At 32.3% G+C, this 15,000-nt stretch overlaps 1 protein-coding gene across 4 annotated transcripts in view; it reads right to left on the reverse strand.

Moving 5' to 3' along the window:
* The window catches only part of LOC145268835 (uncharacterized), a 1,065,816-nt gene that overhangs the window by 196,455 nt on the left and 854,361 nt on the right, over nt 1-15,000 (reverse strand). For all 4 annotated transcript variants that reach the window (XM_080124499.1, XM_080124501.1, XM_080124498.1 and 1 more), the window contains 3 exons: nt 9,509-9,636; nt 8,247-8,371; nt 6,651-6,842 (listed from right to left, as the gene is read on the reverse strand). In XM_080124499.1, the coding sequence (XP_079980625.1) occupies nt 6,651-6,842; nt 8,247-8,371; nt 9,509-9,636 (445 nt within the window). The remainder of the gene's footprint in view (nt 1-6,650; nt 6,843-8,246; nt 8,372-9,508; nt 9,637-15,000) is intronic.

The raw sequence follows: 15,000 nt of genomic DNA on the forward strand, positions 1-15,000 counted from the left end.
TATTACGAACTTGCCAGGATTTGAACCTGGAATCTCTTGATCCGTAGTCGGGCGCGTTATCCATTGCACCACAAGTTCTGTCTGTATGCTGAAAGATGTTACCGCAACTGTATACAGACAGTGCTAAATTCCATTGACCTGGGTAGGTAAATTTTTCGACAATCGCAAGAAACGGCCCCAAAACCCTTATTTAGGGCTTTTTTGTGTGACTCCGCATTATTCCTTACGAACCATAAATAAGGACAATCTAGGGACACACACCTTTCAGAGGAAAAAATAATTTTTCAATTCGGTGCATCCGTTCGAAAGTTTTATTTGTATATACACACACACACAGATAAATAAATAAATATTTAGAATTTTATTAATAGTATAGATGTTGAAATGATTTTTTGAAAGAGAAATTAATAATCTTTTTACTAAATGATCACGTCTGTTGCTGCGTTATTAGGTGCATTATTTTTTATTCAAATGACCTGTTGGTACATTTGATAATTGTTTCTTAAATTTTTCGCCAGGTGTACACTTTTATCAAAATGATTTCTAGGTACACATGGCTTTGGCATTAAACTAATTTTTTAAATCAAAATCCGCTACTTTATATCTTCAAATATTTATTCATGGAGTTTGCTTTTACAGTTTATCAAACCATTTTGTGTCATTTCTGTCTAGGAAGATTTCTATTCTTAACTTCTATATTTTAAGATTGAAATTTAGTTTTTTTGTTTCTTATATGCACGCTTTTGTCGAAACGATTTCTTGAACCATACGGCCTAGATAGGCAACAGTCGGAGGTTTCATCGGCCAAAACGTTGTAAAAAAAAAATAACACTGAAGATGAGAACATTAGTTTGAGGAATATAATTTTTTTTTTCAATTACACTTTCACCTCAAACAAGGCACAGTGCCACTTTGATGTAGGGACATAATTTTCAGAGATACTATGTAGGGATTTGAGCAGCAAGATGTCTGTTTGCATTACACTTGAACTTCTGCATGTCAGTATAGCCTGGGAAGCAGGAACCCGGAAGGGAATTCCAAAATTCAGCAATTCTTGGCAAGAAACTATTAGAGTAGAAGGCTTTCTTACATCTGTGTAGGGGTGGGATTTTGCTGATTGTCGGGGGTATTTATGTCGAGGGGGTACAAGGGCTTGTAGTTTGTCGGAGAATCCTCCATTAAAATACTTGTAGAACAAGCAGAAGGATACGACATTTCGTTGATGGGCCAGCGGTGGAAGCCTAGCTGACAGTGTGGAATTTATTAGGTTGGTGACTCTGTTTTGGACCCTGTCAAAGAGGGAGAGACTAAACGGGGCATAGTAGGATAGGCTGAACTTTCAAGTGTTGGTTGGACAACTAATCTAGGAGAAGGAGAACGAATTGTTTTTGAACTGTGAACGATATATCGATACTTACGCATTTTTTGGCATGTAAAAAAAAAAAAAAGAGGAAAATAAAATTGCATTTTCCTGATGAAGATTCGGTTCGGAATCGAAATAAGGAATTCAAGTTTATTAAAAAAAAAGATTGGCATATATATATATATATATATATATATATATATATATATATATATATGTTTGGAGGTACAGAATTTATATACAGTTTTGAAAATAATGTGCCAATATTTTAATCGTTTTTCAAACGTTAATAAATTTATTTTAGTATCCCCGTACTTTTAGCACATTCAATAAGTTCCCCATTAGAACTCTTTATTTTCGACACAATATTATTTTGTACGTTATCGATTTTCTCCTGATGAGATGATAGCCGAAAGAGCTCTTGAGAAACTTCCGCCTATTTTATTCAAAACTGTATATATATATATATATATATATATATATATATATATATATATATATATATATAGCCTGTAGAGTTTAGTTTCCTAGAAGTACATCCAATGAAACAACATGTGTCTACCAAAATAGTGCTCAATGAGTGAACAGAGCAGGTATATTAATTTTATTTATACAAACATTAATGGCTACATATGTGCATACATGTTTCTGTAATCACCCACGTTGGTGGATTACGTCTTCAAGCCAAGAATTACCGTCGAAAGTGATATTTCCACCAAATACATTTTCTTATTTCGTTTATCAAGTTAGAATGGAACTTGGGTGGGAGTCATAAAAAACGGTGAGAGGATAAGTGAGGTCTTTGAAGATAATAAACATTTTTTTCATTTCCCTTTCCCCCCACCCAACCTAACTTTTGGTTTTTATGGCATAGGGTACTTGAGAATTTAGTTTTTTTGTCTTGAAGCCTGTAAATTAAGAACATTAGCTATGGTCAACTAAGTACTGACCGGTGCCTTTCAATCTACATCAATCCACACATACATGCAACACACACATACACCGCCACGCACATACACTCACGTTAATACATATATTCAAAAGCGAATCTATGCTGTACGCTTTTATTTTACTCGCAACACACGTACTGAAACTAGGCAATGACTCTAAAACTACGCAGGAATAAAGTTAAAATTACAATAAGGTAAATAAAACAAAACAAAAAATAAATAAAATAAAAATAAATAAAAATAAAATAAAAACAGATAAACAAACAAAATATGAATAAACATAAAACACGAAAGTTATCTAAACCCCACATGTACCTATATATATTAATATATCAATATACTTATAAATGCCTACACTTTGCTACACCCGCGCATATATACACACCAGCATACAGACATACAGAGACAAATAATGGCCTTTTTCTTTACTTCAGTAGCGTGGTAACCCCTTCATATATGCAATAGTACGCTACTACACTCCCGACGGGTGTATATATATATATAATATATATATATATATATATATAGATATATATATACACACACACACACACATATATATATACATATATACATACATACATACATATATAACATACATATAAACAACATTCGGACATCCATACATTCTTGTAATCTATATTGTTACAACAATCATATACGAGACAGCCTATTCTAATAGTTCAGAAATATATATGCATATACATACATACATACACACATACAAATACACCCATATACAAACATACACACAGATATATAGATACACATATATATAAATATATAAACATACATGTATACATAACATAGACTTATACATACATACTCACACAAATATAGACATATATATATATATATATATATATATATATATATATATATATATATTATATATACACATGTACCCTGCGACCAAATGATACATCTAAAGTAGAAACAGACATGAATACATTTACTATATAAATTCCCTTTTTCTATCAAACTCCACACGCATAGTTATATTTCATGGCCCCATCCGCTTGTTACATTTTCCTAAGTAGTAGGTTTTTTCCGTAAAAATTTATACTACGTAAAAATTTCTATTGAATTCAGCATGAAGTTCATAGGCCTATCTTCATATTAAGCAAGCACTCTTTCGATGGTTAGGCAGATATACATAAGATGTATAACGATACAATAATAATATATAATAACACATGACAGAAATCAGAGTATTTAGGTTATACAAACTGAGTATACAAGCTTATATATTGTAGTACTTACCTTCATCTTTATTTACTCACCCTAATTTCCTTATCCCCTTTTCTTTCATTCACCCTTCATTCATTCAATCTTTTTTTTTTTTTAAATTAATTTCCCTACCCGGGTATATAAAGATCATATATCCATACATGCATACACCCAAAAATACCCATATGCATACATTATTACAAGGTTCACCCAAAACAATCTATTACTCGTTTGGTTCAAATATACCTTCATACAGGTACTTATTTAGGTTAGTAATATTATAACTGCTTGATGAAGTAGAATATTAAGCGACTTATGTAATCCATACGGGTATGATCATAGTTGCGACCTCACCTATCCTCTTTGTGGGGGGGGGGTTTATTTGATGGGGGTTAGTTGTACTTATAGTTGTTCTAGTCTGCTAATTTAGAGTTCTTTAAGTGCGTGTATTCTGACATTTTTGCAGGATATAGCAGTTTCTTGTTTAATATTTAATAATTTTTCTCTGTCTTTAAACCTAGTTATCTCAAGTTTTTCTGATAAGCATAATGGACATAGTGAGATCAATGAGTGGCAAGTATTGGCCCTCCTAATAATCTTCCATTCTATACTAGGTGCTTTATTTTCTCTAACTAATTTCCAGTAATATAACGATAAGGAAGTGTTCTTTTCATATGTTTGATTACTCATCGAGCGTGTATGTCCATAGAATCTATTTTTGAAAGTCATTTGGGTACTCCCTATGTAGAATCTTTCGTCCCTTGGGTTCTCTACCGGGAATATCCTAGCTTGGTATACCACTGATGAGGTCAGACATTCATTTTTTATTGGGCATTCCTCAGTGTCAACCTGATTGTGTCATATATATATGACACAATCAGGTTGACACACCGGTTCTCGCCAGATCACCAAAGTTAAGCAACGTTGGACCTGGTCAGTACCAGACAGGTGAACATTTGGGAAGGTTAGGCACTGAATCGTAGAAATTTCCAGGTTGGTATCTTGGAGAGATGCACCCCCAGTCTTCGTGAAAACATGCATCTAGGAAAAGGTAACTCTGATGTAAAAACCAACGGTCTACTGTATACTCTGTCCCGTGGCAGTCATCTGCACCAACAAAGGTTAGCAGTAATACCAAAAAGCGGGGTTGGTTCTACACAAAGCCTTCACCACTATAAACAAATCATCTTTCTGAATTTCCAAGCAACTTAGTTGTTGTGGCGGTACCTCATATGTCGAAATCGACGGGAGAGTCCATTATATATATATATATATATATATATATATATATATATATATATTTCTGTAAGGATTCTGTAGATTTCTGTAAGGTCTGACGAGGTTGTTGGATCGTAAACATGGTCCAACATCCGAAACATATGTAACCAAACAGATAAAACGGTAATAAAAAATAAAACACATATTTGCTCTGCAATAGTATTGAGCACTCTCTTCAGGCTTTTACTAATTACCAGTTTTAAGGTATTCAGGAGGGAAAATTCGTGAATTTAAAACGAGGTTATTAAGAGTGGTTAATAACAAGAGCAAAATATAATATTTTTATTTAACCCTAACCCGACAAATATTACATAGTCGCTACACTGAACATGTTAATGTTTCTGACAAGTGGTCGGTCTGGACTACAAGCCTTCTTCAGGCGACGTAATAAAGCCTGTGTTCCCGTAAAGAAGTCTGGTTTTGAACTGTATTTTCCTGATGTAATTATTATGAGTGGAAATATCGAATGTAATAAAATAAATATGTTTATTTATTGAATGAGATTATGCACTTGTTTGGCTTTAAACCGTAAGATTTTTTTTTTTTTTTAATTTTGTAAATCATTTTATTTTTTGTGGTTTTAAGCAAATAAAATTTACCGTTTGTTAATTTTTTTAATACAGATTTTTTCCACAAAGGTTTAACTTTTTTCTTCCATTTTTTTGGAGTTAAAGTTTTTTGATTTTTAAGAATTTTTTTTTTTACATGCAATGTTTCAATTTTTTAAAAATATTTTTTGTTTTTTTTTATGAAATTTTATTCACGAAATGTTTCAATGTTTTTTGTTTGTTTTTTTTTATACATTTTGTTCAAGAAAAGTTATTTTAGAATTTTATGCTTGCATATATTTTTTATAAAAAGTTGAAATAAAATATTTTTTATCAAAAAAAAAAAAAAAATACCCCTCCCCCAAATAAAAATTCCATAAATATTAAGAAAAAGAAAAAAATTAACAAAATAATTTGTGTGTTTTTTTTTTTTTTTTACTGGCGGGTCTCAATAGTCTGTGATCACTACTCGAATCTTTCTGTTGATTCTCGTTAACAGTCAGTTGCACCCATGCCAACATCACAAAATTTGGATGAAAATGTGCATAAGTATCGATATATCTTTAGGTATGTATTAAATAGTAGGGTAGACAGGACTCTTAAGCTTCAGTTGGTCAACTAATCTAGAAGGAAAAAAAAACTAACAAAAAAAAAAAACTAACAAAAAAAAAAACTAACAAAAAAAAAAAACTAACAAAAAAAAAAAACTAACAAAAAAAAAACTAACAAAAAAAAAACTAACAAAAAAAAAAAACTAACAAAAAAAAAACTAACAAAAAAAAAAACTAACAAAAAAAAAACTAACAAAAAAAAAACTAACAAAAAAAAAAAACTAACAAAAAAAAAAACTAACAAAAAAAAAAAACTAACAAAAAAAAAAAACTAACAAAAAAAAACTAACAAAAAAAAAACTAACAAAAAAAAAAAACTAACAAAAAAAAAAAACTAACAAAAAAAAAAAACTAACAAAAAAAAACTAACAAAAAAAAAACTAACAAAAAAAAAAAACTAACAAAAAAAAAAAACTAACAAAAAAAAACTAACAAAAAAAAACTAACAAAAAAAAAAAACTAACAAAAAAAAAAAACTAACAAAAAAAAAAAACTAACAAAAAAAAAAAACTAACAAAAAAAAAAAACTAACAAAAAAAAAAACTAACAAAAAAAAAAACTAACAAAAAAAAAAAACTAACAAAAAAAAAAAACTAACAAAAAAAAAACTAACAAAAAAAAAAACTAACAAAAAAAAAAACTAACAAAAAAAAAAAAGGTTAATGTTTACCCCTTCTGTAATTGTCAAAATATCAAGGTAAATTTTCAATCCTGACGAAGTTGCAGAGAAATTTGCACACAGAATATTTGAGACGTTCTTCAAGGATTCTTCACTTCCAGGCCATTTGATATATTGCAATAAATTGGTCGGGTTGCAAAGAATGGCCTTCATCTGTTCAGGAGATTTCTGGATAATCTGAACCTGAAACAAGACAAAAAACAAGGCAATGGGTGAGAAAAACAAATTGCAAAAAATTGTGGAAAATCATTAAAAAGAAAGTGGAAAGATCCCCAAAAAAGGCAAATTAAACTTCTTAAAAAAGGATGAAAATTTTTTAAAAACCTAAAAACTTTTTAAAAGCATAAAATATTTTTATAAAAGGCTAAAAAATTTTTAAAAAGGCTAAAAAAATATTTTAAAAAGGCTAAAAAAAGTTAAATTTTTTTTTTTAAAAAGGTTAAAATAAAAAATTTTTTAAAAAGGCTGAAAGTTTTTAAAAAGATTAAAAAAAAAAATCAGGCCAAAATAATTTTATAAAAACTAAAAAACTGCTGAAAATGTTTAAAAAGGTTAAAATAACTTTTAAATAGGTTTAAAAAAAAATCTAAACAGTTAAAAAATCTTTAAAAGGCTAAAAATTTTATAACAAAGCTAAAAAGCTTAAAAAATATAAAATAAAATATTAAAAAAAATATAAAAAACATCTTAAAAAGGTAAAAAGTTTTAAAATCTTTTAAAAGGCTAAAAAAAGGCTTCGAAATAAATAAAATTTAGACAGAAAAAAACAATAATACACAGCAAATATGAGTTTATTAACTTTTCTATGAAAATCAATAAGTACTAATAAATACTCAGAAAGTAATATTGTGCTACATAGTTCAATACAAATGATAAAATCACATCGTAAGAGACAATCTTTAATGTATTCCTGTAGTCCAGCACCTCTTGGCAGATAATGTTCTTTTTTCCCCCCTGTTCTTTTCGAATGTTCCCTTTTTTATGTAACATTTCGCCGACTTCTTTCCCCGGTGAAGAATTGCTGCACGGCGAAATTACAATCTGCTCCACTATAAGTTTTGGTTTCAATTATAGCTGATGGCACTCAAGTCATCTATTTTTTTTTTTTAATAATTAATTTTACCAAGAATTTCAAACTTAGACATGTCGGATCAAAGGGACATGTCGTTTTTTTTGGAGGGGGCCTGAACACGTAAACCTTCACTATGGAAGTATATCGCATCCTACTACAAATTCATGGAGAATTTATATAAAAATGAAATAAAATGATCCGGTGTAATATGGCATGGATGTGCATATGTAAATGCATGCAAAGTGACATCACTGGTAGGCGGGGGGGGGGGCTATGAAAAAGGGAATGATCGCGAGAGAGACTAGATAACGTTCGAGATCTCGAGAAAGACGTGGATAACGTTCTAAATCACATAATTTTTTTTTTTTGACGTCAAACCAATGAGGAAATAAATGTTACCACAAAGAACAAGCGAGTTGGAGTTGTTTCCTTTTCGTGTCTCCTTTATATGTGTTGGTCCGCAGACAACTTTACAGCTAACGTGTGTTGTGTTCTGGACAATGTTAAAGACTTACCAATTTCATGTTGACGCTTGAATTGAGCAACGTCTGGATGAGATCACGTGGTAGGTTGGTGCTGTTGAGCAGATAACTCTCTACTTTGGAGGAGTCGTTAAATAACCGAGATAAACCCACAATGACTACAAATAAATAAAATAAATAAATAAAAACTAAAAATACAAACAAATAAATAACAAATAAATGAATAAATAGATAATAAATAAATAAAATTAAATAAATAATAAATAAAATAAATACAAAAAATAAATATTAAAAAATCAATAAAAAATTAATTAAATAAATAAAATAAATAAATAAAAAATAAAAATATAAACAAATAAATAACAAATAAATGAATAAATAGATAATAAATAAATAAAATTAAATAAATAATAAATAAAATAAATACATAAAAATAAATATTAAAAAAATCAATAAAAAATAAATTAAATAAAACAAAAAAATAAAAATACAAACAAATAAATAACAAATAAATGAATAAATAAATAATAAATAAATAAAATTAAATAAATAATAAATAAAAATAAATACATAAAAATACATATTAAAAAAATCAATAAAAAATTAATTAAATAAATAAAATAAATAAATAAAAAATAAAAATATAAACAAATAAATAACAAATAAATGAATAAATAGATAATAAATAAATAAAAATAAATACATAAAAATAAATATTAAAGAAAATCAATAAAAATTCAATTAATAAATAAAATAAATAAATAAAAACATAAACAAATAAATAACAAATAAATGAATAAATGAATAATAAATAAATAAAATTAAATAAATAATAAATAAAAATAAATACATGAAAATAAATATTTAAAAAAATCAATAAAAAATTAATTAAATAAATAAATTAAATAAATAAAAAATAAAAATGAATGAATGAATAAAAGTATGAATAAAAAATTAAATAAAATATAAAATAAAATAAATAAATAAAAATAAATAAAAAATAAATAAATAAAAATAAATAAATCTATTATATATATAAAAGTGAACGTACTTGTGTGTGTGTGTGTGTGTGTGTCTGCATGTCTGTGTACATTTTCCTATGCAATAACTTTCAATTTTCAGTCTACAAACTCGAAATTTAATATACAGGGTACTGAGATTTGAGAAAATCTTTGTAATCCGTTTCTCAAAGAGAAAAGGCAAAGCCTGGGAGGATGGACTGGACAGGACCAGTAACATACCGCAGTTAACAGACGGGAAATAATAGAGGGGCTATTTCAAAGCCAAGAACTTACCGGGTTTATTTTGTAAGATGGTGTTGAGAAAAACCGCGATAAACGGAGCAAGATTTTTATTATTGACCAAAGACTGGAATGCTGGATCTTGGATGATTTGCAATATTTCCCGCGTCACATGCATCATTCTGAGGAGAAGAAAATTTGAAAAAAAAAAAAAAAAAAAAAAAAAATTTACTTCTTGACAAAAAACAAGATGGCTGCCACCTATTTCTTTACTCACCAATATTTACGGCAAATAAACATGCTTATATTTTCTAGTGTTCTACAGGCGGGCAGTTATAGGAAAGAAACTTTGTTCATGGACTCTACGTTTAGATTTAGGCACAGATAGTGGGGGAAATTGTTGATAGTGGTTGTAGCTAGTTGAGTATTTGTTTGTGAAAGGTTAGCAAGAGGGAACCATGGACTGGAGCTAAAACGAGCAAAGGCAGGATCGCAACATGCCTATTTCTTTTAAGCCAGTTTTATCACTTTCCTCCATGCTTTCCTTGACCTTCATGTTTTCCTTGACCTTCATGATTTCCTTGACCTTTATGATTCCTATATTCTCCTTGACCTTCACTATTCCTATGTTTTCCTTGACCTTCACTATTCCCATGTTTTCCTTGACCTTCATGTTTTCCTTGACCTTCACTATTCCCATGTTTTCCTTGACCTTCATGTTTTCCTTGACCTTCACTATTCCCATGTTTTCCTTGACCTTAACTATTCCCATGTTTTCCTTGACCTTCATGTTTTCCTTGACCTTCACTATTCCCATGTTTTCCTTGACCTTCATGTTTTCCTTGACCTTCACTATTCCCATGTTTTCCTTGACCTTCATGTTTTCCTTGACCTTCACTATTCCCATGTTTTCCTTGACCTTCATGTTTTCCTTGACCTTCACTATTCCCATGTTTTCCTTGACCTTCACTATTTCCATGTTTTCCTTGACCTTCACTATTTCCATGTTTTCCTTGACCTTCACTATTCCCATGTTTTCCTTGACCTTCACTATTCCCATGTTTTCCTTGACCTTCACTATTCCCATGTTTTCCTTGACCTTCACTATTCCCATGTTTTCCTTGACCTTCACTATTTCCATGTTTTCCTTGACCTTCACTATTCCCATGTTTTCCTTGACCTTCACTATTCCCATGTTTTCCTTGACCTTCATGTTTTCCTTGACCTTCACTATTCCCATGTTTTCCTTGACCTTCACTATTCCCATGTTTTCCTTGACCTTCACTATTCCCATGTTTTCCTTGACCTTCACTATTTCCATGTTTTCCTTGACCTTCATGTTTTCCTTGACCTTCACTATTCCCATGTTTTCCTTGACCTTCACTATTCCCATGTTTTCCTTGACCTTCACTATTCCCATGTTTTCCTTGACCTTCACTATTCCCATGTTTTCCTTGACCTTCACTATTCCCATGTTTTCCTTGACCTTCATGTTTTCCTTGACCTTCACTATTCCCATGTTTTCCTTGACCTTCACTATTCCCATGTTTTCCTTGACCTTCACTATTCCCATGTTTTCCTTGACCTTCACTATTCCCATGTTTTCCTTGACCTTCACTATTCCCATGTTTTCCTTGACCTTCACTATTCCCATGTTTTCCTTGACCTTCACTATTCCCATGTTTTCCTTGACCTTCATGTTTTCCTTGACCTTCACTATTCCCATGTTTTCCTTGACCTTCACTATTCCCATGTTTTCCTTGACCTTCACTATTCCCATGTTTTCCTTGACCTTCACTATTCCCATGTTTTCCTTGACCTTCACTATTCCCATGTTTTCCTTGACCTTCACTATTCCCATGTTTTCCTTGACCTTCACTATTCCCATGTTTTCCTTGACCTTCATGTTTTCCTTGACCTTCACTATTCCCATGTTTTCCTTGACCTTCACTATTCCCATGTTTTCCTTGACCTTCACTATTCCTATGTTTTCCTTGACCTTCATGTTTTCCTTGACCTTCACTATTCCCATGTTTTCCTTGACCTTCACTATTCCCATGTTTTCCTTGACCTTCACTATTCCCATGTTTTCCTTGACCTTCATGTTTTCCTTGACCTTCACTATTCCCATGTTTTCCTTGACCTTCACTATTCCCATGTTTTCCTTGACCTTCACTATTCCCATGTTTTCCTTGACCTTCACTATTCCCATGTTTTCCTTGACCTTCACTATTTCCATGTTTTCCTTGACCTTCATGTTTTCCTTGACCTTCACTATTCCCATGTTTTCCTTGACCTTCACTATTCCCATGTTTTCCTTGACCTTCACTATTCCCATGTTTTCCTTGACCTTCACTATTCCCATGTTTTCCTTGACCTTCACTATTCCCATGTTTTCCTTGACCTTCACTATTCCCATGTTTTCCTTGACCTTCACTATTCCCATGTTTTCCTTGACCTTCACTATTCCCATGTTTTCCTTGACCTTCACTATTCCCATGTTTTCCTTGACCTTCACTATTCCCATGTTTTCCTTGACCTTCACTATTCCCATGTTTTCCTTGACCTTCACTATTCCCATGTTTTCCTTGACCTTCACTATTTCCATGTTTTCCTTGACCTTCATGTTTTCCTTGACCTTCACTATTCCCATGTTTTCCTTGACCTTCACTATTCCCATGTTTTCCTTGACCTTCACTATTCCCATGTTTTCCTTGACCTTCACTATTTCCATGTTTTCCTTGACCTTCATGTTTTCCTTGACCTTCACTATTCCCATGTTTTCCTTGACCTTCACTATTTCCATGTTTTCCTTGACCTTCATGTTTTCCTTGACCTTCACTATTCCCATGTTTTCCTTGACCTTCACTATTCCCATGTTTTCCTTGACCTTCACTATTCCCATGTTTTCCTTGACCTTCACTATTCCCATGTTTTCCTTGACCTTCACTATTCCCATGTTTTCCTTGACCTTCACTATTCCCATGTTTTCCTTGACCTTCATGTTTTCCTTGACCTTCACTATTTCCATGTTTTCCTTGACCTTCACTATTCCCATGTTTTCCTTGACCTTCATGTTTTCCTTGACCTTCACTATTCCCATGTTTTCCTTGACCTTCACTATTCCCATGTTTTCCTTGACCTTCATGTTTTCCTTGACCTTCACTATTTCCATGTTTTCCTTGACCTTCACTATTCCCATGTTTTCCTTGACCTTCACTATTCCCATGTTTTCCTTGACCCTCACTATTCCCATGTTTTACTCGACCTTCATGTTCTCTTTGACCTTCACTATTCTCACGTTCTCCTTGACCTTCACTACCCCCATGTTTTCCTTGACCTTCACCTTCATATGAACTGATCCTGCTAGCTGAACTGTTCCACATCTACTCGTCCAAACACTAGCATATCTTTTTTTCTTCAGCATCATATCCGGGTTAACATAATTTTTACACCTCAACATCAGACAGCTTTAAGAAATCAACTTCCAAACTACCTTATGCACCTATTATACCACACTATATCTTTTTTTAAAAAACTATTTTCAAATTAAACTCAAGTTTTACAATACCTTTTTTCTTTTATTAAATTTTTAGGTGAAAGTACAGAATAGTTACAACCCCCCTCCCCATGTTAAGAATGGCTTCGCCCTCCCTTGTTTGGTACCAAGACGTATGAGGTCAGTAACACAGGTTTGAAATTAGAGTTTTCTTTCTCCTAGGTGAATGACCTGACGAGATCTATGAGTCCATCAGCACTGAGAGGGTTAGCCCCGCACCAGGTTTCAAGGCCAGGTATTTCTATGCCCCCCACCTCCTGAATGGATAGTTAGGATTAATCAAGTTAGTATATTAGTTACACTCCTCAAAATAAAATTAAGTTATGAGCGGAAAGGCGGGAGGGGGGACGGTATGTATGAGTATAGGCTTTCAACACGGTACAATAAGTGCAGAAGTACACCTATCTCTGGCCAGGTCTGTTTTTATCTCTCTTTCCCTCAGGTCCTTTTTTAATAACTGCATTGCATTTTTTCCTTGAACTTCCTCTATAAACTGACCCTGCTACCTCAGCTGTTCTACATCTATAAATATAAAAGCGAAAATGTGTATGTGTGTGTGTGTGTGTGTGTGTGTATGCGCTTTTTGTGTATGTCTTCAAAAGGCTTTTTTCGTTGGCCTTCTCGGTCGGCTCGCTCCTTCTTAAAACTTTTTATATCACGTCTAAATCGTAATATCTACGACTTAAGAACGGGGGTCGCATGTGTATTTAATTTGCCCGATTTTTACCAGCTATTTTTCCATCGCTGCGTCTTCCAAAAGCGAATGTAAACAGTAACTGGGTTGCAGCGCAAAACGAGGTCAAACATCATGCCACTTCCTCGCACCTGTATATTTTACTTTATAATCCTTATTTTAACACGCTTATCAGTTCCTCTCCCGTCGTGGCCGAGATGATTAGGTGGCTGGCTTTTTTCTCCTTTCGTTTCCACCTTTGTGTCAAGGCTTCGTGGCCGAGATGGCTAGGTCTCAGGTTTTTTTCCATTTCCTTTCCACCTTTGTGTCAAGGCTTTGGGGTTCAATCCTACCTTCTTACTTAAACTTTTTTTTTTCTTTTACACCTCCAATACACCCGGCCAACGTTTTTTTTTAACACACACACACCTCCAGACACCCGGGAAACGCCAGGTACCCCCTGCTAGTCTAATATATAAAAGGCAAAATGTGTGTGTGTGTGTGTGTGTGTGTGTATGTTTGTATGCCTGCCAAAAACTTCCAACAGATGTGTTGGAACCTGACCAAACTGGTATCGTTTTGAACCTCGATCCTTTCGACGACAAATATCAAAAACTTAGCCCAAAGCATTAATTTCTTCACCCTCAATGAGGCAGATTTCTACAAGGAGGAATCGGTTTTTGTGTTGCCATTTTTGCAAGTCATCTTTTCTTTTCGATTGACTAGCCTTAATTTCGACGCTCTCAACTTTTGGTAATGCGATTAAGACATTGACTAAAATACCACATTTGTTTTTTTTTTCTCCTTAACATTATGGGTTCGAACCTGCCTACTACCACTTTATTTTTGTTAACAACTCTTTCCACCCAGTTGTTGTTTTGATTTTTTTTTTTTTTTACTCGACACACCCAGGCAACGTTGGATTGTTGTTTTTTTTTATCATTCTGCGAGACATCTGGAAAGTGAAATAAAAACCATAAAACAAATTCATCGTGTTGGAGTGAATGAATATTCGTCTAAAACAAGTACCAGTCTCCCCTCCAACACGAGATGATTCCAGATGGACCAACATCGAAGACGCAGAAGGTATGTTGAAAAATACATGTACCACAAACACACGCACACACACACAATGGCATATAAACAAATAGACAGAACCACTAGCCGATCGCACACGATCCCCTTTATGATACAACGAATGTATAATATACGTCATCTCTTCCAATCCCTTATTAGAGATAACAACGCAACACCAGTAAAAAAAAAAAAGAGATAAATAATTAAATGTCTGCAGCCATTTAATTTTTCCATATA

The sequence above is a fragment of the Euprymna scolopes genome, chromosome 44 (genome assembly GCF_053919585.1).
Source record: "Euprymna scolopes isolate OS-2025 chromosome 44, ASM5391958v1, whole genome shotgun sequence".
NCBI classification, from domain to species: domain Eukaryota; kingdom Metazoa; phylum Mollusca; class Cephalopoda; order Sepiida; family Sepiolidae; genus Euprymna; species Euprymna scolopes.